Here is a 25,847-nt window from a genome sequence, read left to right as displayed (position 1 = left end):
CTTCCTAGGGCTTTGCACCTACTATAGGAGATTCGTGAAGAACTTTTCTTCCATCGCAAGACCACTTCACAAGCTGACAGAGAGCAAGCAAAGATTCTTGTGGACAAAGGAATGCGAGGATGCATTTAACAACTTAAAGGAAGCTTTAACATCTGCTCCAATCCTGACGTATCCTCATCTCGACAGACCATTTATTCTCGACACCGACGCGAGCAATGAAAGTGTCGGTGCTGTTTTGTCCCAAGAAATAGACGGCCAAGAACGTGTAGTAGCTTACTGGAGCAAGTGCCTGTCTAAACCGGAGAGGAATTACTGTGTCACAAGGAAAGAGTTGCTCGCCATTGTCAAAGCTGTAGAACATTTCCATCATTATCTATACGGGAGAAAATTCCTCCTCCGCACGGACCATGCCTCATTGGCCTGGCTTTTAAATTTCAAAAATCCTGAGGGTCAAATAGCCAGGTGGATACAGAGACTCCAAGAATATGACATCACTATCCGTCATCGTAAGGGATCATCACACGGAAACGCCGACGCCCTGTCTAGAAGACCTTGCCAAGAAAACTGCCGATATTGTTCCAGGGTGGAAGCGAAATACGAGCTGCTGATTCCGGTCGCAAGACAAATTACAACATCAACATCGGCTGATCGAGACCCGTGGAGTGATGATGAAGTCAGGAAAGACCAGCTGGAAGACCGCGACATTAAACCCATACTTGATTTAATAGAGTCATCAAACAGAAAACCTACATGGCAGGACATTTCTATCTGTAGTCCTACAACAAAACAATACTGGGCACTCTGGGATTCACTTCACATTCGAAACGGCGTCTTATACCGGAAATTCGAGTCGGATGATGGGAAGACGTTCCGATGGCAACTGATACTTCCAAGATCCCGGATTCCTGATGTCCTCAAAGAACTACATAACAGCCCTACAGGAGGTCACTTTGGAATTATGAAGACCTTACAGAGAGTTCGTGAGCGCTTTTACTGGAATAATGCAAAGAATGACGTGCAAAAGTGGTGCCGATCTTGCGATGCCTGTGCAGGTCGGAAAGGACCGAGGAAACGCAGCCGAGGCAGACTGCAACGTTACAACGTAGGTGCGCCTTTTGAACGTATCGCCTTTGACATCCTGGGACCTCTGCCACGAACTGCTGATGGCAACAAATACATACTCGTTGTCATTGATTACTTCACCAAGTGGCCTGAAGCTTATCCTATTCCTGATCAAGAGGCAGTCACAGTAGCTGAGGTAATGATACAGCACTGGATTTCCAGGTTCGGAGTGCCTCTTCAGTTACATTCCGATCAGGGAAGGAATTTTGCCTCGGCAGTAATCAAAGAACTATGCAAACTACTTGGCATTGACAAAACTCAAACGACGCCATTGCATCCCCAGTCGGACGGCATGGTAGAGAGGTTCAATCGAACCATCCTTAATAACCTCTCATTAGTGGTTTCCAGAAACCAACAGGACTGGGACAAGAAATTACCACTCTTTTTACTGGCTTACCGCAGTGCTGTCCACGAGACTACCGGCTATTCTCCATCACAGATGCTCTTCGGTCTTGACCTTCGTCTGCCTTGTGATCTATTGTTTGGCCGCCCTCCGGATGCTCCTTCATCGTCTGAGGAATATATTCAAGATCTCCAGGCCCGGTTTGAAGTGATGCACAATTTTGCACGAGAGCGAGTCAACTTGGCGACGGAGAAGATGAAGACCCGATACGACACAAGAGCTACTGAACATCAATTCCACGAAGGAGACAAGGTGTGGTTGTGGAATCCGACTCGACGGAAAGGACTTTGTCCGAAATTACAGTCACCTTGGGATGGGCCGTACACAGTCCTAAACAGGCTGAATGACGTCGTGGTTCGGATTCGTAAGTCTTCGAACTCTAAACCTAAAGTCGTTCATTACGACAGGTTAGCTCATTACTATGGCCATAGTACATAATGTAAATAATTGTAAATAGTATAAGACCATGGTCCATTTTGTTTTTAAATGTGTATTTGATTTGTATTTGATAGCATTTGATTTGTTTTATGTATTGCATTTATTGTTCATGTTGTTTATTATTGTAATGTAATGCTTATTAATGCATTTATGTCACAGTTGTAAGTTTTGCTTCCTGTCCAGGGATTGTACTGCCCGGGACGTGCAGTCCTTGGGAAGGGGGCAGTGTTACGAATTTGGTATTTAAAAAGCTAATGTTAGTTCAATTATAAATTAAATGGTTTTATTTCTCGCGCAGTGCAGCGCGTGACGAATGTTAAAAGAAAGCTAAGCCGGAAAATTGAAAATACAAGAGCGCGTGCATTAAATAAATAAATATCTCTTTTTGATTTCGAGAAAGTACTGGAAAATTCTAGCGCGTGATTTTAAAATCTTATAAAAGGAGGAAAACATCTCAGTTTGTAGTAGTTGCTTAGTTTGTTGTTGTTTAGAAAACTACTGTTGTTGATTGTAGCGAATTCGCGGATTAGCGTTCTTTAGCTGTTTTGAATTACGTTCTATTGGACATTTGAGTAGTTAAAAGAAAACTACTGTGAGATATTGTAATACTGCATGATAATTTGAGAAAATTTAAGCATTTTTGTTGTGATAATAATAAATTTTTGTTCATTTTTCATCGGACTTGTGCATTCATTTCATAACGAACCCGTACGCACGCAACAATATAATAAAATAAAGAGTCTGCCTGTGTGTGTGTGTGTCTTTCGTTCGCGCTGCGCGTAAGCTAATAGACCCACGGCTACGAAATTTGGTACATAGGTACATCTAGACAAGAGCCAGTGCATCTCGAAGCGATTTTTTCGAAATTCGAATTCGAATTTTTTTTATTTTATGTTTTGTGACGAAATCGCGTCATGTTGAGACATAATGGGCTATAGGAAAGCGACATTTTACTCTACACACTCCGTTTTCACATCGTCATGAAACGTAGGCACTTAGCTATTTTAAGAACTTAAAATAAATTTCGTGTTTCAATAAATCGATTCAATACGAATTTATTTAACAAAGGGAGCTTAACACCTTTTCAACGGGATTTTTTCTAAAAACGTTTATTTTTAAAAATGTACTGTTTATTTTTCTTTGATTTTTGGACACGTTAAACTTTCAGCCTTGCGACTGCTTCTACAAAAAGAATTTTGGAAAAATGATAATATTTTGTATTTTTTTAAAGAAAATTTAAATGAAGCTTCCGAGTACACTTTTGACATCTCACATCTTTAAAAATGTGATTTTGGCAACAATTTTCCTGTCTCATTGTTGTTAATAGATTGTTGATGAAATCGCATCATTTTGAATAGTTTCATTCTTTTAGAAATATGGGTTTGGCAACAATTTTTCATCGTGTTTCTTATGTCACTGTTTTTAAGAGATTGGCATATTTCATTGTAATTTATATATATATATATATATATATATATAATACTTTTTTTTAATAAAGTTGTTCTGCAGAGTTTGAAAAGTTTTGCATGATTTTTTCTTCAACGGTTTTTTCTTCAAAGTTGGTTCATTTTTTTTATTAGGATAATTAATATTTGTATTAAGGGATATAGCTTATTTCATTGTAATTTTTTTCTCTTGAAAATATAAGATAAAATATCATTAATTATACTTTGCTTTTCAGAATTTTTTGTTTTTTGTATTCTTTTATGTTATTTATTGCTCATTTCACTGTTTTTAAGATATTGAAATGTTTTGAGTGATTTTTTTAGGAAACGAACTTCTTAATCTCCTTTATACGAGGGCTATCCAGAAAGTAGATTACGTTTTGGAATAAAAAAATAAACAAAGTATAGGAAACAAATTTTATTATATACAGATGAAAGCCACACTCAAATACTACTTTTCTACATAGTCACCATACAAATTAAGGCATTTATCGTAGCGATGTACGAGCTTGGAAATTCCTTCGTCGAAAAATTCGGCCGCCTGCGCCTTCAACCACTTCGTTACCTCTTCTTGCTTTTCGCTGATGATTTCGTGCAACAAACTTCGCGAAATTTGTGGAAAACTCAAAGAAAGTTCCGTTATTGTGAAATTTCGATTTTCACGGACTTTAGCATCGACTTTTTCGAGAAGTTCGGCGGTCACTATGCTGGGTCTCCCACTTCGATCTTCGTCGTGAACATTGGTTCGGCCATTTTGAAATCTTATGACCCACTGACGCACTCCACCTTCAGTGATAATGTTGTCCCCATACACTTCACGAAGCTGCCGATAAATTTCTATCGGTTTACAGTTTTTTGCAGTCAGAAACCTTATTACTGAGCGCACCTCGCAGCTCGCGGGATTTTCAATTAACGCAGACATTTCAAACCGTCACAGTATCTGAACGGAGCACAGCACGAACCTCTCACTAGCACGGCTAGATGCAGACTGAGCTGCGCAACGCTCTGACCCCAAGATGGCCGCGCTAGCCCCGCCCCTAGCGGACACAGACGGAAACGTAATCTACTTCCTGGATGGCCCTCGTACCATTTGAGTTCTTAAGATTTTACAAAGGGAAGTTGGTTAATTTATTTATTAGGATAATTAATATTTGTATTAAGGGATATTTCTTATTTCATTGTAATTTTGTTATACGTCATAACCTTTTTTTTATGAAGTTGTTCTGCAGAGTAAAATTCTACGCAGTTTTTAAATTTAACGTTTGGTGTTCCCTTTAGCCATTTTTCCAGTACATTTAAAAGCCAGACGAAGGCTGGCAGCGAAGCTGCTACTAAATTATAAAAAGAGCACATTAGAAAGCAGAAAAGAAAATGTTTTTTTGTTCATATTACTCTTATTTTTCGACAGGAATCAACAAGAAACAGAAAATTAATGACTGCACACTTAATTTATTTTTATGCTTTAGAAATTTATTTTTAACCGTTGATTTATCAATGTATATGCATTTCAGAATATATGCAAGAAAATCGCATATTGTTATCCATAGAAACAATTCCTAAATACCGTGATATCATCTAGTATTATTGCTGTTATATCACTCATTTTCTTTTTATATTTTCCGTAGAAAATTTGCTTCATGCTGACGGCTTGTGAAAGTAATTTTTCCTTTGCTCCCCAATAAACAAACCTTACTCCTTTTGACAAGGTCCGGTCAGTGGGGTATTGACTGTAATGTGTGAGATTGATAATTCAAATTCATACAAAAATATCGCTCGTTCGTTCTCCTGGTGTGTTCCGCGAAGATTATGCTGGATTATATACGACAGAAATGCCCGCAAATGCTTTTGTGGAGGGCTTTCTACAAAAAAAAAAAAAAAAAGGTTCGTATTCGCATGAAAAAAACATAAAAACATATGTCCATGCAGCCTGTCAGTTCGCTGGGGTTTGAACTCAAGATCGAACTACCAGCGTTCAGCAGTCATAATTGATCGGTCACTGGTGGATCAGTTGTGCAGTAAAAACACATTAAAACGATTATTATCAACAAACAAAAACAAAAAAAAAAAAAAAAAAAGATCTGACGTGTACACCACATGACTTCCTTGTACGGAATATTAAATTATATGCATTTTTCTTGCATTTCATTTAAAATTATTGGATTGAATTAAATCTACTTCGCCGACAGCGCATAAACCACAATAGAATAAATGCATTCTTTAAAATTCTCTCTAGTATTTATTTACCATAGCGACACTCTGGCGCTAGATTCACTTAACAGTATTATATTTCGTTCATATTATAACTCATAATGCACAAAATTTATATCATTTAAAGAATACAATTATCTAATCGTTGCAACATGTTCTATTCAAATACTATAATAAAGCTAGAATGATGTATAAAAGAAATTTAGCAAACAAAACAAAAAAGAAAGTTTTTCACAGACGATTGAGTATTTCTCATTCAATTAATTCAGTTCTCACTTCGCGAGAAGGCAAAAATGCATAAAAACTCAAAATATATATATTAAAAATTACGAAGTAAATCTTAAACACTTATTTCCTCGAAAAAATTCAAGAAAGGATTAAGCATGATTTAATTGGCAATAATAAATGAAGGCGTTATCCTTGTTGTTGGGAAGCTAAGTTTCTTTAGATTGGCAACAAATCCACTAGTCTGCAGTTTCAAATGTAAACAATCAATGGCCGCCATAAAAAAAAAGGCTTAGCGGCACTTAAACAACTTTAAAATTGTTGATAATTCACTAAAGGCATAAAAACCTTAACCGGAAGATTAAAAACAACATAATTCAATAATTTTTAAAGTAAAAAATGCCCAATTTTACTTTAAAAATTATTGATGTATGTACAATTTATAAACATATACGAGTAAAGAAACTGAGATCACTGAGCCGGGTAACAGAGTGAATATATATATAAATATATTTATGTACGTTTGGTGTGGCCGATCGTAACCAAAATACGAGGTGCACATCTACATGTTATAGTAGTCCTATATACAAAATTTCAACGTTCTGAGGCTACTTGTTTTTGAGTTATGCGAGATACGTACGTACGTACGTACATACGTTCGTACAGAAGCTAAGAAAAATTCTCTTCAGAATTAATTTTAAAGCAGTTTTATAATTTTTTTGGAGGAAACGAGTGTTTTATTCTGTCCTTACGTACAGATATCACGCAAAACCATCGTTAAATTGCATTCGATAGCGGTCAAAATGGATATTTTCGTTGAAATATGCTGCCTGAAACTTTTCGCGATTACAATACTTTCTTTTTACTTCGTACAAGAAAGTAAAAAAAAAAAAGAAAAAAAAAAAAAAAAAGAGAGAGGAATAAGAAAGAAAAAGAAAAAGTAGGGTTCAAACAGTAGCAAATGAGGAACTTCTTGATACTTGTCTCGTACAGCGTGATTACCTGGATGTTAACATGAAAGAATAAAATCTCATTGCACTATTAAGGCTAGCACATATCGAAAGTAGAGCCAATGGCTCTAGAAGTTCTTTTCCCCATCCCCCAAAATCGCACTGGCAGAAAAACTGAAACTATTTTTTAGCTGTAGATAATATGACACTTTATCATTCTAAATATTAAACATTTCTCAATGCGTGAGGAAAAAAAATGTCTTATACTGTTTCTTTATAAGGTATTGCTCCCGCCTTCCTAGCGTGCCTTCGTGGTGTAATGGTTCTGCACGCACAGCCGGTATTCCAGAGGTCCGTGGTTCGATTCCCGGCGAAGGCGTTTGCTAATTTTTCATCTTTTCTGCTTCCAAAAATGAACGTTGTGTCTTTACATCTTATACCAGTAAACTGGGAAGGAACCCTGCCAGTCTATCGGTTAAATAACAAGTATAAATATTCGTACATTAATTCAGTAGGTTATTAAATTTACGAGTATTACTAAGAAAATATGTAATTCTTATTTACAATACAGTTGCACTGAAAGAAAGGATTCTGATACTAACATCTTACAGCCAGAAACGATAGTCGGACAGACAGACAAAACACAGTGAAACCTGTCTACGACAAGCAATAATGATTCCACCCGAATTTGGTCTTCTTTGAATATGGTTGCCTTAGGACTTAGGGACCTGTGATATTTAATACCATTTTTCATTAATAGTATCAGTTACGTTCAAAAGATGCTGAAAATTAAGATAACTTTAAAAAATGATTATCTTTAGGAAATGAGTTCGGTGAAGTCTTTCACTTTAGACAGATATTTTATTGTGCATCACGATATGTTTTGTTCCTGGGGAGGGGGGGGGCAAAACAGCAGACTCAAATAATAAAGTTATTCCTGCTGTGGAAATTGAAACTTTTTAAATTAAAAATTAGTCTCCGAAAACGTAATTCTTTCGACAAATAAAAATTTTTTTAAGGCGAAAGCGTGAATAATCACAGAGCAAATTATATGGAATGAATGACTTGTCCGAAGAAAAAATGCTGCCGTACTTTTGATTACAAAGTCTTGTTTTTATTTTTATTATCTTTAGGAAATGAGTTCTTTATCTTTAGGAAATGAGTTCGGTGAAGTCTTTCACTTTAGACAGATATTTTATTGTGCATCACGATATGTTTTCTTCCTGGGGAGGGGGGGGCAAAACAGCAAACTCAAATAATAAAGTTATTCCTGCTGTGGAAATTGAAACTTTTTAAATTAAAAATTAGTCTCCGAAAACGAAATTCTTTCGACAAATAAAAATTTTTTTTAGGCGAAAGCGTGAATAATCACAGAGCGAATTATATGGAATGAATGACTTGTCCGAAGAAAAAATGCCGTACTTCTGATTACAAAGTCTTGTTTTTATTTTTATTGAAGTGTACATGTTGCCTTAGTTTTGAGTTAGAACAATTCTTGTTAAATATTTCTACTTCGATAACTGGAATGAAATTTTTAGCTGCTCTTTAATCATCATATTTCAGAAACATACACACAACCATTTATTCTTTCAAAGGCGCCGTCTGCTTCTCGTAACTATAGTTACTGATTTCAAGTAACATTTGTCACACTACACTTACTCTGATGCGCCTAAAAATTTACTCGGTGGATCGAAACAGTGCATTGCATGGGTAAGTGATGGAAACAAAAATTAATGATCGGATTGAATTTGGCTTAATGCCAAAACTGTAAGCTCGGAATTCTTGGCCTGCAATTGAAACGTCACGTTTATCGTCCTTTGCATCAATTTACCTCTTCCTTGAGCCTTTTGTAAGACTGGACTGAAAGATCACTTTCGTCTCTCCTGCAGTTAGGTTAGCGAAAGAGGAAGTTAATACCATTCTTCTGCTATTTTTATCTATCTCATTATCATGAAATTAGTATGTAACTCTTTTAAAAGAAGTATGGTAGTAAAACCTATCTCGAATGATATACTAGGAAATACTCTGAAAAAAAAAAAAAAAAAAAAAGAACCTTCAAAAGATGAAAACTGAATCTGTTTATCGGTTGGCAGCTTTATTCGATTCGGAAAATTGCCCTTCATCCATTTTGAAAAATTGTATATCGACTGGTAAATTCGGATTGCCCCTCTGATCTACAGGGTGGTCATTAAATAACGTGAGGTATTCAGAGTTCTCTAGCGAGCAAAGTATTAGACAAAACATAACCAAATTTAATGGGCGTACATAGTGGACCATAGAATTTCAATTTCTTAAATATATATAGTACCAAAAGTCGCCACCAGGGGAAATGTTGGCGTTGCAAAAGTGCATTAATATGAATAATGAATGACTGAATGCCGAACGACGCAGCACGCATACATTTTATTACCATCAAATGATTGTTACTTACAAATGAGGTTCAATGTGACCACTATTGCGTTGCGATGTTCCAAGAACTGCATACTTTGCGCGACATTTTCCACTGCGTCCTGCAGCAAATCAGAATTAATTTGTTTCACCTGTAATGTCATTCGATTTTTTAAGTATGCGATATCGGGGGATATGTTCTTGATACGCAATACCTTTAAGAAATCCCACTACCAAAAGTCACTACGATTGAGATCGAACGACCTAGGTGACCATACCGTTGCAAATGTACGACTAATGGCTCTGCTATCAGAGAAATGCTGCTGCAGCACACGCTGTACTTTAAATCCAATGTAGGTCTTGCACGAATATTGTCAAATCGAGACATCCTCGTTGCTGCAGTTGTGGAGCCACGAAGTTCTGTAGTATATCGGCATACCTGTCAGCAGAAACGTTACAGATCACTGGTCCACTTACACGATTTTTCTCGTAAAGGTAAAGACCGGTGATAAAAGATGCTGTAAAGCCACACCCACACTGTGACCTTTGGCGAGTGGAGAGGCTTCACACAAGTTTGAGGATTATTCGTAACCCAAATGTGGCAGTTACGCGTGTTAATGCCATCGTTCAAATGAAAGTGTGCTTCGTCACTCGATAAGTCTGCTACAACCATGTACCATCAACTTGTATGCACGCTAAGAATCTCAATGAAAAATCAAATCGGGTGGCCGCATCGCCAGGGCACAATTCGTGAATAGAAGATATTTTACACGGATAAAATCTTCAACATCTGATGCAGGATCTTCCGCACCTTTGAGTATGAGATCTGCGTGTACCGCTTCTGTTCAACAGTAAATTGCAACTTTTTCAATTTACTGTTGACTAACTGCTTTGCATCCCCGGGCGGCCAGATTGCTATGCTAGAGATCCTGTAGTTTCATATCGTTGAATCATGTTTCGTAAGTTTGTTATGCTCATCTGCCCTTTTCACAACTTCTTTAACCGCCGAAATTCACGAAGGACAGTACTGGGATTCTCGTTCCACTGATAATATAGCTTGATAATAAAATATGGTCCCGTAAGGTAAGAGCGAAAGGCAATTGGCCTAAGAACGATGAGAATTCTCCCAGCCTTTCCTTTTTATACTCATGATCGCTACACGGAAAGCGATTCTGCAAATTAATGCATTTTGTTCGGTAAACAGCACCTATTATTACCCCGGAAACTGAAATCTTATGGTCCACTATGTACGCTCATCAAATTTGGTTTTGTCCAATACTGTCCTAGCTAGAGGGCCGTGAATGCCCCATGTTATTTTATAACCACTCTGCATAAAGTGATTAGTGTTGTTGCGGGTTAGCGATTACACCACTGTGGCCATACCCCACGTAGGGCTGCCATACAGTCGGTTTCGAATACTGAAGAAGACATGGATGTTTGTAAATCAATAGCTCTTAAAATACTAAACTTATGGCTAAAAAAGGCCTCTGCCTAGAGAGGTCAGTGGCAGGGGAAGAAGGGTACAAGACCTTTCAATCGTTTTCTTGGGATGTTCTTCGTCAAATTGAGATGGAGTTGGACAAACTGTCATCTATAAGGCACCGAAGGCCTAGACCAGTGCCAGCTGAAAGCATATGTTACTTGGCTGAAATGAATTCATAAACGTGATCTAGATTATGTATAAATCAGGAGAATTAATAACAACAACAATTAAACTGAAATTTGAAATATTCATTTGCTCCTCTTAACTGATAAGAAACTATGGCCAGGGAATTAAAAGTACTTAACTATAGCTCACCTCTAATTTAACTATACAATGCTTTTTAAATGTTATAATACGTAAAACTGAAATTTTGCTTGGGTATTTGTTACACATACAACCGCACAAATATTAGTTGATGGATAGAATCGAAATTTTACGTGTTGGTAAAAAATAGTATAGATTAGGACACAGGTCTTTCAAACATCATGAATATCGCATGGCTTTTGATACATGTCTGAAACGTTATGCAGACTGTGCTATTAAAAATACCCAGGATTTTTCAATAATGGTCCACTATTACCAAATGCCACCTATACTTTACATTTATTGAGAAGCGAAGCTAAACGTGCTGCAACGTAATGAAATCATGTGACGCGGTCTATACCTTAACGGATAGAAACTGCATTTACTATTTCAATCTTAAACAATCTTGCAAATAACAGGTATATTTAAAGGTTAAATAATGTATAACAAAGCCAATCGCGAAAATTCGAAATAATTTTATTAGTATTGTCATTTCGCTTACAAATACGAAAATATATGTAAGTGTAGTAATTTTAACGCGCTTTATAAAGTTGTTATTACAACGATATTGGTTTCGTAACTCGACAGAAATCTGTAAAAGTCACCTTTTGCTAATGTCAACTAGTCAGAGCTGAAATTTTGAAGTGAGGGGCCTATTTTACATGAACTTTTAGAAGCCCTCATCATTCACAAGAGCTCCTCACGTTAGTGTTTCAACATTTTTAAAGCTATAGGGCACACCTCGCGTTTCGATTTACACGACTTGGTAAATCCGTCTCTGGACCTAGTTGCTTAGTATGCTAGGAAATCGTCGTCAAAATAAATAATAGCTTTTAATTCCATATATAGTTACTATTTCAGTCATACTGTTTTTGAAGCAATAGCGACTACCTTGTATAGGACTCATGTTGATAATCGTGGCTAGATGCATAATACACTTAGAAGTTGTAATATGCCAGGAAAATATTAAAATAATTTATCCTGAAAGTAAGCGATTGGCCATTTATCAAGCACAGCATCTTGACAGAGTTAATACAGAGATTATAGAACACTTCGTACTTCTGTTTGTGAATGTCACTATAAGACATTTCTCTTTCTTGGCTTTTAAAACTATAAACGGCTATGACTATGGTATATATTGGACTAATTTGAAAGTGATGACAACTGAGTTGCTACGCTGCAGAGAGCAGCACATTTTCAGCTGCCAGCCAAAACACAGAACTTTTTTAATACTGACATCAGCAAAGCAGTTGACTTTCTGTATAATTAAAACATATAAAAAAATTAAAGAGAAATACATCTTTATTTAGTTGTCGGTTGGGAGAATACACTGGCGCCTTCCCAATAGCAACGCCCAGGAGGGCTGAAGATGACACCTATGTTTGGAGTGGGCTTTGCATAAAAGAAGGCTACGTCAGCGAATATTCTTTACCAACTTTAGTTGCATGATCCGAGAGGTGTTTATGATGAATAAATTTATAATTAAAAGGTAACTGATAATAAAAATCGTTTCTTAATTATATGAGATTAATATCTGGGGGAATCTGAACCACAAAAACCTCAATGCAGTACAAATGTTCAGACTGCATCAAAGCATTGCTTTCTTAGTTGTTATTCCTCTGCTCGTAGAAAGCATTTGTTATAGATTAACGTTTAAATCAGTTTCAATTACTTACTCTCTTGAGAAACTCAGAATATCCAGGTAAGAATATCTCTTTATTGAACTGAACTATTGACAACCGGTTTTCGTTTTATGGTGCCAAATTCCAAGAGTTAATTGTAATTGAAAATGGCACAATCTAGTGAAAGAGTTAAAAAAAATTTGAACTTCTTTAACTAAAACTGCGAATAAAATAAATAATGTATTACGATAATGATTTGGATGATTTAAAACATCAGTTAGAAGAGAAAGCTTATCATATCTATCTGCTAGGTTTTATCATAAAAAGCATTATGAATGATTTAGAAATACTTGAAGCTGACGTTCTGAGAAGCCAGGAATATCGCGAAAAGATTATCAGTTCCAAATTGAAACAGGAAATGTACTTTAAGCATTCTAAGGAATATTGCTGGAAATCTAGAGAAGATTGTATAAGCACTGATAACGAAAAACTGATGAATACGAAGAATACATATGAATTTAAATAATCGAAGAGAGATGTGATAAGGAGCAGTTGGAAAGCTATTTGAGCCAATTGCACTTATTTCTCCGTTCACAAGCAGAATGAAATGACACTTCAATAAATCTGGAAAAGAAAGCTCAACTAGGTTGAACTCTTACCACCGGATTTGGAAAAAGCATATCGAGATTGGTACGAAGAACGGCACTGCTTGAACGAAATGACATCACTACAGTATTTATTTAAACTTAAAAAAAAAAAAAAGAAAAAAAAAAGAAAAAAAAAAAAAGAGGAATGAACTTATTGACAAATTCATTGTTTTGTAAATGTAAGTAAAAGAGTCTACGGAGCTGTGATTTATTTATGTTACAGCGATTTAGTCGGAAAATTTAGTTTAGCAACCTCAAAATCAAGAGTTGCATCGGTAAATGAAGTTACATTACCCAGGGTGGAATTTAGCTGTTATAAGAGCTTAATTAATATATAAGCTTAATCTACAGCTAATAAACATGTAAAAATTGTTTTATATGTACATTAAAAACAAACATTATGTTACAATATTTGGATATAACGGAGAAGATTATAAAGCAATAAATCATTCTAATGATGGAACTCAATTACGTTTCCGACAGTTACAAGGACAAGTGATGATCCAGAAACTTACCTGCATAAATGGCAATAATTGAGGTGATGTTATGTAAGTTAAATTAACGATGAGGTTGTAAGGATCCTAAGTTTTACTCACTTCTTATTTTCTACTTCCGGCCAGAATTAAATGCTTTAACTTGTTTATGCAAATTGTCTTGCTAACGCCCAAGTATTTAAGTTGTGGCTTTTTGCCAAGAGGGAGAGAGAAGGAGATTTAGGAAGCAAGCCGCTTGCCACTGCAGTTCTACGAGTTTTCATTCAGTTGCTGGTTGCCTTTAAGGCCAGAGGTTTAGCCCTCCTGATATTTGCAAACGTATTGTAGTTTCAGCAGCTCGACGTATTACATACGTACCCTTTTAAATAAAGGCCAGTCCTAGTGCTAGGCATTTGTATACTAATTCAAAGTTAGCTTTTAGTTAGAGTTTTAGTTAGTAGTTTGTTCAGACAAGTGGTTGGTCTCTGTATCCCGAAGTTCGGGAGTACCTGTAAAGTATTGAAAATAAAGGGTTTCGTATACCCTTCCTGCTTGTGTTGTCTACTCCACACATTGTTGAGCATAGCTTGAGTAAGCTCCCTGTTCCTACTCAGGACACATCATGTTTCCAAAGCAAATCAAGAGAAACACAAGTCCTAACAAGGTTTGTTAATCTGAATGCGCCAGGCACAGAGTAAAGCACTCCTTTATAATTTGAAGGAAGGAAGTAGGTTCTCGCTGAAGTAACGTAGTTGCTGTTGTTGTGCCTCCCTCCCCCCCCCCAAAAAAAAGGGGAGGGATATTTGCTCCTAATCTGCTTCTCAGTTGAAAGATCCCATACTTAATTTAAAATTTGGCACTAAATTAAAAGCGAATTAATGACATCCTTCCCATATGGTCATGTGTTAGAACAGTTAGCATAGTGAACTTGATTGTATTCTAATTTTTAATTGCTCCTAACTTTTGTATAAATGCAGCATGTGAAGAAAATGCAATCTTCAGGGTCAGTAGAAACAGCATGCGGTCAATTTTTACTATTGTTACAAATCGTGCTAACATTTCTGTATGCGATACCTTAAAATTTATTATTATTCTTTCCGCAAACTATAACTACTCTCTTTGCTTTGCTTTCGATGTTATAAGAGAAAATGATTGGTTTCCTTCTAAACATTTGGATACTTTGTATGCATATTGGCTAGACTGCATAAATCAATTAAATGAATTCGGAAAAATATTGGCAGTACGTCATCACGCAATGAAATCAGTTACGACAAAAACTGACAGCATAAATTTTCTTAATTAAAAATGAAGTTTTCTTTCCCCTCCCTTTTTTTTTTTTTTTTTTTTGATCTCGATTAGTACTAACGAAAAATGGAATGTTTGATGTTTGAGTTTCCCTAGCCGGACTTTGGACTTTGGAGTATATCAACAAAAGGTAGCAAACAATTCTGCATTGATTTCATAGCAGCACTGCAGTTATTTGATTGCATGTGATATGGCATATTGCTACAAAAATCTCAACGAACATACGTGAAAGATTATGAAATATTTAGAGACCAGTAATTTATACGAATTAAAACGCACTTCGTCAGAGATTGCAACCTTATTCCGATTGCTGAACCGTTTTGCTCAATACGTAAATTCCGCAATAATTGTTGTTATGATATTATACTAACACTCACTTATTTAACATATATGTGTTTTCCATACATAAAGCATACATTAAGACATGATTTTATGTATTTGGAAAGTTAACACGCCACTGCTTTATTCGTTATCATGGTTAACAGTTCTGGCTGCCATAATCTCGGACCCAGGTTCGTTTCTCACAGAAGGCATGGATATTTGTAAATATACGATTATGTCGTATATTTACAAATATCCATGCCTTCTGTGAGATTCTGTGTAATTATACGATTATGTCGTATATTTGTAATTATACGATTATGTCGTATATTTGTAATGTCGTATACTATGTAATATACGTATTAATACGTCTTTGCGGCATAGGTAATTTAAAATACGCTCTAGTCAAAAGGCCTCTCAAAAGGTTGGTGGCAAAGGAAAAGCGGTAAGACACCCTTCAGTCCGTTCCTTAGAATATTCTCCATCAAAACTGGAACAAAATTGAGTTAATTCGTGTTGTCATATATCAGATGAATACCTTAATAAATTCTTGAACCTCAACCGGAAATCCAAATACAACAGATTAGAAACAACAGTTTAACACGTTGATCGTCTTCAAGGTGTACTATTTCTGTGTTTAGATTTCACTGGAGAAAATTTTCATTCTTGAAAGTACAGGCTAAACAATTATAGGTAGGACATATAATGCTTCATACTTTTACAACAACAGTAACATAAATAATAGTAATGCTAATGATATTTCTTGATATGATTACCTTTGACGTGGTAAATTAATCTGCATTGTTTTAGCAATCATTTTAAAGCGCGTAATGCCATTTCTTTTTGGCCGATTTTTTTCTCCTTTTCTAAACTTTTTTAAACTTGGTACAGCTTAAATATTTCTTTGATTAGTTCCAATTTCATATAGTATCTTAGCGAGGAAAAAAATTACATGTGCAGCATTAACAGGCGTAGCATCCATGGAAAGAATTTTAAAATGAGCACTAAATTTACAAGAATAACGTGTTTTTAGCACTTAATAAATGGGTAAAACTTGAAGGAAAACTCCGTTCCCAATTGGATATTATAGGGGAATCAGAAATTCAGACAGATCAGATTCAGGAGGGATTCTTAAGTTTTTTGTAAGCTGTACTTTTTTTATTGTAGATATTCTTCTTCTTCTTCAATAGCCAGACAGCCCAGGATAGGCCCTTGCCTTCCTCAGAATCGAATTCCAAGCTCTTCTATCCCTGGCCATGGACATCCAATTGGTTATTTTTAAAATTCTTGAGAATGTTTCCAAACAGTCGAGCCACCTAAGTTTAGGTCTTCCTCTTTTTCGAGTGCCGAATGGTCTGGCCGAGATCTTTTAATTACTCGATTTCCATCCATTCTGCACAGGTGTCCTGCCCATTTAATTCTCTGAATCCTTATATATTTGACTATATCTTCAGAGTTAGTTCTTCTCCAGATATTGTTACATTTTATGCCACCAAAAATACTTCTCAAAATTTTTCTTTCAAAGACAGAAATGATACTTTTAGCTATGTAGATATTACCTCCTATTAAAGGTTTGGTTATTCCATTTACCTATAACACCTTATACAGTCATTATTTTTTTTGGAGCAGAAGACATGAAAAATGTGCAGTGTCTTCGCCGAGACTCGAATCCTGGACCTCTCAAGTACGCGTTGAGTATGTTTCCAATTACACAAGGTATACGGAAAGGAGGAAGAAAACACCTTACATACACTCCCTTTTAAAGGGCAAACTGTGAATTAGGGAGGTCCAATCGTCAAATCCTGGTGGTGATGAATTATGGCCCACCAGCTTTTAGTCTAGACGTCACTGTAGAGTCATTAGGTTATTTTGAAACAGGAGTCATGGAAAATGTGCAATGCCTTTGCCAGGACAAGAAACTTGGACCTCTCGAATGCGCGTCGAGTATGCTTCCAGTTACACCACGAACGCATGCTGGAAGGGGAAAGAAAACAGCTTATAACCTTTACGATTTTCCTGTTTGTGATCATTTTATTTACAAAATTTATTTTATTTTACACGCTATTTTTATGTTAATTCTTTCTTATACTTTCTATTCCCCCCCTTCAGCATTCACCAAAACGCAAATTAGCTTGAGTTTAAAGTACCGGTGAATTTGTCAGTGAAGGAGAGTACTATGATAACCTGAGCAGCTACTTCTAGCTGTAGTAGACAAAAAGCCGTCCACCAAGCCAACCTATGGATTGGTGAGCGAATTTTGTATCTACCTGGGTGCGTGAATTTAATTCTCATTGTCGGACCTCAATGTAGGTGAACCTTGGAACCTGAATCTGGTTTTGTTGACTTAAAGACCTTGAGTTCCCACAATTAACGGTGGATAATAATCGTTGATTTTTTGTTGCACTGCAAAGCGCATATTTTAATAAAACGTTTAATTAAATTTTACCTTTTGCCTGTACTATTCCAGTTCACTCAGACTTCGCTTGAGTTGAGAAGACTTCTGCTGACTGCGATTCGTCAAAACAAGGGAAAATTAACTAGTAAAAAATTTAATGATGCAACAGGGATGTAGTTAACCAGATAATTAAGATAATCCTTACAAAGTAAGCATGAACACTTGATTTTGAAATTTGAAAAATAGATCCATGGCTCGTTTGTTGTTATGAGTTTCCCATATCAGTATATTAAGAGAAGCTTATAAAAAAGCCATGAAAGTTGTTTCTTCACTTTTAGAGATTTTCCTCTCAGATGATAGCATTTAAGTTTTTTTAATTATCCTTTCTTTAATGTATAATACAAGCCAAAACGTAAAAATAAATAAATAAAAGTCTGAAAGGTTTCAGATTTTAAATTGCGTCCAAAGGGACTTTTTTTTTAACGTTTTGTGTGTTACCTTTATTTATTAAATATCATGCTCTACGTACTCAAACCATAAAATTCAGCTCAACAGCAATATCGCAAAATAATTTTAAAATGATAATTTCGGATACATAGGCTCGCGCGCTGGAGATAAAAAAAAAATTTTTTTTCGTACAGTGTTGCCATTGCTCGCTTTGAAATCGTTTAGTTCTTTTATTCAAAAATTCCTTGCTTGCTTTGAAATCGTTTAGTTCTTTTATTCTTTTTGCAATAGATAAGTTGCGCATTGTTTAAAACAGCTTCCTAATTAAGTTAATTTTACATAATTATAATAATTTACATAATTATAATAATTTACATAATTACAGTCATTTACAAATTATCATTTGTTTCTTTTCCTACATCTGTTCATTTAAAATTGATTAGTGATATAACACAAGATAAAGGCTCTTATCTTATGTCATCCATATCTCTTAGAGGATAAGAGGCTTCATGAATTCCTGAGGTGACGTAGAGTTATTACAAGGGTAACTCTTTATGTTTTATTATAATAATAATTTTAGATTTTCTATCATTAAAGTAGTACATGCAAGGGTAGCAATTTTAATATGTTAATATGATAGTAGTATTAGTTTAATATGAATTTTAAAACTACGAAAATGTAAATGGTCTAATAAGTCTCCAAAATTTTATACAATGCATATTGTAATGATTTTTTTAACTGGAAACATCAAAATTATTTTTAATCCAAAGGGGCTTTGTCCTTGAGGGGCTGTTAACCAGAGAACAGGGGCTCCATTACCTAGCTGACATGATGTCTGCCTTACACGGATTAAAGCCCCTGCCTCCAGAAGCTATTTATTATCACTAAGCAAAATAAGTTTACAGTGGCATACAAGGCCTTCAAGAACACAAGGATATAAGTAACATAGTCATTAATAAACCCTAAAGAAAGCATGTTACAAGTAGTACCTGTAGCATTCAAACAATAAACCGAGTATACTTTCAATTATTTGTTTCTGTTTTGGAATTTTGCGTTGAAATTTTAAAAAGCTGTACCACTTTTCAAACTGTTGCCACCGAATATTATCGCCCTGTATTATATTTGAAGAAATTAAATAATGAAGAATCTGCATAAATGTATATATGTTTGTCGCATTGTGATAAAACAACGGTACCTAGAGCCATTCAATTTTGAATGACGTAATCCTACTGTGAATATAGGCATCTGGAGGCCAAAATTTGAAATTTGGAATTTGTTTTATGATCGATTTCATATCTTGTAAAACTTTAAAGAATTTCTGATTAACAAACTCAAGGATTTCAAAGCGAGTAATTGCAAAGTTGTACAGAAAAACATTTTTATCTCCAGGGCGTAAGACTGCGTATCGGAAATTCTAAAGACATGTTCAATTTAAATTTATTTTGCGATATTGGTGTTGAACTGAATTTTATGGTTTAAGTGCGAAAAACATGATATTTAATAAATAAAGGTAACACACAAAATGGTAAAAAAACATGAAGCACGTTTAAGAAAATATCTCATCTTCATAAGAAACATCTACTTTCAGAATGCTTTGATTTAAATTACTAGTAAAAATAAGAATCATTGCTTTATAAATATGTTTCTCTTAGACTCAAATATTTCTTCTTTATCCTATTCGAAATGAACAATTCACAATACAGAACTAATATATTGCATTGATGTGACAAAAGCTCAGTTTTGAAACTTTTACTTACTTAGCCCCTTGTATTGCGTTGATAAACTGAGACTATACTTTCATTTTTATAACATATCATGTGACTGTTTAAAACGCGGCATAATTTTTTTTTCTTCTGTTAGCGCAAATTTAACCAGTATTTTATTATTACAGAGACTTCTTTGGTGTTTTTTTTAGAAACATCTGGAAGGTTAAACTGAACGTTTCATTACTAATTTTGAAGATTCTAGATGTATTCTACGCAAAAGAAAATGCTCATAACTGATCAGCAAAATAATTTATATATGTACTTTGCTGTACTCTTGGTTAATTTTCGAGTTGTTGCTGATCTACAACACTTGATTTCTAGTGCAGTATTGAAACGATTATTAACTTTCCGCTTTTTCAAAGAATTTCGTAATTTAAAATCTGAAACCTTTCAGATTTTCTTTTTGAAAAATATTTTTCGGTTGACGGTATCGCCGAAGGCCATTTAACCAACTTTCTTGAAATCGTTACTTTTTTAAAGTTAAATGCACATTCAGACTGCTTCTTTTCTCAAGATTCCAAAATTAATTTGATTTTAAATAAGAGGATGAGGAGTATTCTTTGATTGGTCGAACACTTACCGCAGGCTTTGAGGAACTCATCGAAATGTTCATCACTGGACACCAGCTTGTACTTGCCGCAGATGGAATCCATACCCGATTCTTGCTCTCGTGCGATTAGGAGTTCGAATGACTGTTATCCTTCTAACCCGCAGATAGCCGGTATAACGAAGTGACAGTAACAGAGAGCGAATCTGGCATCCATCAAGTCCAACGTTTATTCAGAAAAGAACCAGCGCCAGTCTCTGACTTCAAAACGAGATCAACTCTCATTGCCAATGGACGAGCACAATAGGAAGGGAGAAAAAAAAAAAAAAAAAAAAAAAAAAAAAAACTGATTCTCCTTTTCTTCTTTCATGAATAATTTTTTTTTTAAGTCCCTGTCGCATATTGCAGATAATATTATTGAAGTTATTAGAAATATATTTTTGAATAGTTGATTGTTTCTAGTGATTACGGCTTAAAATGAACTTTTTAAAGGGATAAATGAGTAACATGAGGCGATAAATGACCATAGCGTAATATTTCATTAAATATTCATTGATATTCTCACGAAATTATGGAAATGTAATTTGAATGATATTCATGAGTCATTTTAAAATTTCGACGGTACAAGCTTGTCATTTAATTCCTTTGTTACGTAATGTTTGTATAAATATCTTCCTGCTTTCGTGATTAGTTATTGTATCGACAGATACAAGCTAAAATGAAATAAACATTAGTTTCATAATTTCTAATCTAAAATTAAAATTATTATCATTAGCTGTGTGGTAAAATGGCATAGGGGCCGGTATTTTTTAAGCCTATTTGTAAATGATAAAAACATATAAAAACATCTATCATTTAAAAATAGGATAAGAAAGTTCAGGTTACGTTTCAAGGTGCAAATGGCTAGCCTATATATCTTACGGAATTTTATGCAAAGTATGTATTTATTGATTTAAAAAAAAAGTGTTTCAAAGCGCGGTTGCTCTACCAGTGGTAAAGCCGCTGAGCACTGGTAATTCTACTCAAATTCAAATCTTGGTGAACGGACTGGCTGCATGGGAGCTTTCGTGACTTTCTCCTTCCACAACGCCGATACGAGCCAGTTCTCCTTGTAACATCCGCCACGAAGGCATCCCTTCCCTTAGGCTTATGTTTAGGAAATTACGCAGAAGTTTGATTTCCGCTCGACAAATAATGAGATATTTAATTTCAAAATTTGTGGTATTTGACATCATTTTGAGTTTCTATTGAGGAGTCAGTTAATAAACAAATTCGAATAATTCGGAGCTGATTTTTCTTCTTCAGATGTTATTCAAAAATATTCTTTTTTATTTACTAGTACTTTTATTTTTAATTTTGTTACATATTTAGTATGCCAAAAATATTTTCACACGTTTCAAAGTCTAAAAATATGTTATTAATATTTTCATGAAGTCTTATTACTTAAGAATCGTAATTTGGCAATCGCACAAAAATTTCGTTTGAAAGTATAAATATTTTTCTTTTTAATTAATACAAATAGTAGTTCGTTTTGGCTATGTACCAATATTGAAGCCAATCAGTGCTATTCTAGAACACAAATTCAGTTAAGATTTTGTAACTAAAATCTTACTTTGAAAAAAATTATATTGATCAATATTTTCTCAATAATTTGCAAAGCATTCCTATTGTAACTTAATCTATTAAGATTATAAATCTTTCGCTAAATGATATCTATATATATATTTTATTTTATTTCATAAGAATAAATTGAATTTAATTAAATTTAATTTAAATACAAATTTAATTAAATAATTCTTTGCGCCATTGCTGCAAGGAATGAAATTTAAATTTAAACAAATTTAAATTTAAATTTTAACAAACACGTATAAAAATAAAAAAGCAAATTTAAAGCCAAAATAATTTTTAAAAAAATTTTAAAAAAATGTGCAAACATATAAAAGATTTAATTCTCGAACTAATCTACAATATCATTTAAATTCAGAAGCATAAGCAAATCAACTGCAAAACCAATCCATGAAAATAAATTCACTAATTTAGCAAATTTAAATTAATCCAAACAATTTTTTAAAAATGCATAAGTGAATGACTGTTGAGCAGGCAGGAAACAGACTTATCAAGGGGAAGTTGCCTCCAAACCTAACTCTCCAATCATTCAATTCGTGTTTCGTCATTCAATGCAGGCAAGGGTAAAAGTCAAAACCAAAAGTAAAAAGAGAAGAATGTCCAAAAAGAAATACCAATAAAGAGAAGAAACCCAAAATAAAGAGAAGAAGACCTTAGAAATTAGCATTTAAGAATTAAAGTTCTAAAAGGAAAATACTAATGAAGTCTTTTGAGAAACAAGCAAGTAAAGTCAAGTATTAAATTAAACTTTTTTTAAAAAATAAATTTTTTAAAAAATTAATTTTTTATAAAAAAATAATCTAGAAACCGATAAATTTTAGAAACCGATGTAATTTGAATTTATTCTCATGGATAGGTTTTGCACTTGATTTGCTTATGCTTCTGAATTTAAATGATATTGTAGATTAGTTCGAGAATTAAATCTTTTATATGTTTGCACATTTTTTTAAAAAAATTTTTGGCTTTAATTTTGGCTTTAAATTTGCTTTTTTACTTTTATATGTGTTTGTTAAAATTTAAATTTAAATTTGTTTAAATTTATATTTTATTTTAGGTATGTACAAATGTTAACATTTCGCTCTTCAAATTGTATAGGGTCCGTGAATATTTCCGTAATTTTAAATATCTCGGTCAATTTTTGTCTTAAGGGAGTGAAACTTCTTGCGTATATTTTTTATAACGAGCCCAAAAATTTCCCTAACTATAAGTACAGTGACAGAAGAAACGAGTGAAAACTTTGATTTCGTAATTTTGACAAAAATTTATTTCTTTAAGTTTAAAAATGGCAAAACATGAATCTTTGTATCATTTAAAAATTTTTATAATTGATGGTATATATCTACAACCAACGTTATGAAAGTAAGGGCCGGACAAAGGACTTCTGTGAACACGCTACAGATTTTGTTATAACTAATTTGCATAATATTGTGCATAAAAAGAGCTCCCAAATGGTATGAATCGTATGCTATCACTGCTGTTGTGGCAAGCATTTTTTTAATTTTTTAATTTTGTGTATTTTACTTAGACAATTTTGTTTTAAGGTGAGTGTTTGCGTCAATAATATTCTCGCTCCGTCAATCATGCTGCCACAACTAAGCAAACTTAAAATTTTTATTTTTAGCCAGGGCTCGTTTAATTGAATTTCTGTTAATCTACCTCGGGGAGAAGACATGGATGTAAATTGTCTGTCCCTTTACTGGAGCCTTCGGTGGTGCACCTGTTAGGTGCCTCCATAATAAAGTGGCCAAAAAAAATTCCATACTGTAAAGTAATAACAAATGTGAGGAAATGCTTGACATTTAAGCATTTAGTTCTTGAAATAAATATGTACATAAGCATAACTTTTGTCTCTTAAAGTTATTCTTGAAATAATGAGTACCGGAAACTTACTCATGTAGTTTCGGTTGGCTATGAAGAAATGTTATCCAGTTAAGAAAGCAGACTGGATGCAAAACCTTTGTGCGCGAAGTATGTCTTAACATATCAATAAATTCTGCTATTTTTTTCAATTTAAAAAAAGTCTTTGCAAAAATAGAAATTCGAAAAATACTGTAGCATCTAATCGGTTTGCAGAGATCTCCCTAATATCTAACTTAGACAAATTGATCAGGGAAACATTAACTCTATAAAAATAACAGCTCCCAGTATCGCATTAAATCTGAGGATTTTTCAAGTATTGCTACCCTAAGTGATTTTAAAATAAATATAATTGCATCAATCAATATCGGTAATAATAAAATAAACACTTTGAAGAAGAGGTGGTCTGTTTCACGCCCACAATGTGCCTGCTACACAATTCCGTTTGTCTATTTTTTATTCTTCAAAAATGGAGTTATTCTTGCAAGCAATATTTTTTTTTCTTTCAGTGCGCCTCTTTGCTACAAAAGCAATTTAATTCGCAAACTTTATTCATTGAATAGAATTTCATCAAATTTATGCTTGATTTGCATGCTGTATAAGAACAAGGAAAAGTAGAGGGGACACCAGGTATTCGCCATGGGCAAACAAGTATTGTCTCCTACCACTAGCTGTGTATCTTGAATGAGATACATTCCGATGACCTCATTGATCACGTGACTTATGTATACCTTTTGTAGACAAACAATGCAGATGACATCAGAGTTCACGTGACTTATGTACAGCTAATGCAAACAAACAAGGTCATTCTTCCTCTTCTTCTCTTGCGGAATGTATCTCATTACACCTCTGGGATTGAGTGAGCCATGCTCGTACGCACGTGCAGGCAACATCGTCTTGCTACTTGCCGCATGTAAGCCACCGCGCATCTCGTCCAATGTCCATGGCATCCGTTGGATGTTTAAAATTAAATACATAAAAAATACATGCTCAGCGCTCACAGGCGCGGTAATTTGAAGTATGATGCGAAGTTTTCAGAAGCTTGTTACATACATTAAACTTGAAACATTATTTTGGTTTCTATACACAATTAATTGTGCTTTTCTACCTTTGACATCCATGGAATATATTTATTGCAGATTACATTACATAGTACACTTTTATGTCCTAGCTTTCATAATTGCTGCTATTTTAAAATATGCTGGCTCTTAAGGAATGAAAGGTACTAGTAAAGAGAAGATGCAAATTACTTTGATTTTTACATTGTGTACCTTGGTATACAGTTTAGTTGGTGCTCAGCATATTTGAAGTTGTTGACGTTTTTTTCGGAAGACTAGGATCAAACTGTGGCGCAAAGATCAATACCTCGACTTCTAGGTACTCTATTATTTTTATTAATTTCTTTTTTGTGCTCCAATTTTGCACAGCGAATCTCAAGTAGGAGAAAAGTTCAATGTGATTTGGTATTTTGAGGGGCCATTGATTTGTGAGTGAGCAAAGGAAAGGAAAGTGCTTTGGGTCGTCCCTTTCCCTACATTGGCAGTTGTCTGTATAGCATATATTTCTGTTGTAGAAGTGTGTGGAGAAGAGACCGTGACCTGTTATGAACCAGTTATTAAATGGGTTTGTGAATAATTTTTCTTTATCTGTTTTCGACAGAAACTTTGTAGGTGCGTCTTCCTTGCTCTTCATTTTCCCAATTATCATGCCAGTTTTTTTAAAGGTCCTTTCCAAGTTTTGACTTCAAGAGGATGGCCATGGAATTCTCTGTTCTAGTATCTTTTGCTGTGTCCTTTGCAAGCTGGTCTGCAATTTCGTTGCCTTGGTGGCTTAGATGTGCTTGATCCATGCAATTTTGATTTGACTGTTGGTAGAG

At 34.5% G+C, this 25,847-nt stretch overlaps 1 protein-coding gene across 1 annotated transcript in view; it reads right to left on the bottom strand.

Moving 5' to 3' along the window:
• LOC118203280 (fatty acid-binding protein-like) overlaps positions 1–20,680 on the bottom strand; it is a 77,039-nt gene extending 56,359 nt beyond the window's left edge. Inside the window, exon 1 of the mRNA XM_085816533.1 lies at positions 20,522–20,680. Within this exon, the coding sequence (XP_085672659.1) occupies positions 20,522–20,594 (73 nt within the window). The 5' untranslated portion in view covers positions 20,595–20,680. The remainder of the gene's footprint in view (positions 1–20,521) is intronic.
• Between the last annotated feature and the right edge of the window lie 5,167 nt (positions 20,681–25,847).

This window comes from Stegodyphus dumicola, chromosome 5 (genome assembly GCF_044657685.1).
Source record: "Stegodyphus dumicola isolate Sdum_Otavi_A_Nest chromosome 5, ASM4465768v1".
In the NCBI taxonomy this organism is placed as follows: Eukaryota; Metazoa; Arthropoda; class Arachnida; order Araneae; family Eresidae; genus Stegodyphus; species Stegodyphus dumicola.
Note: the sequence above shows the minus strand (reverse complement) of the source record. Positions and strands in the feature narration are given on the sequence as shown.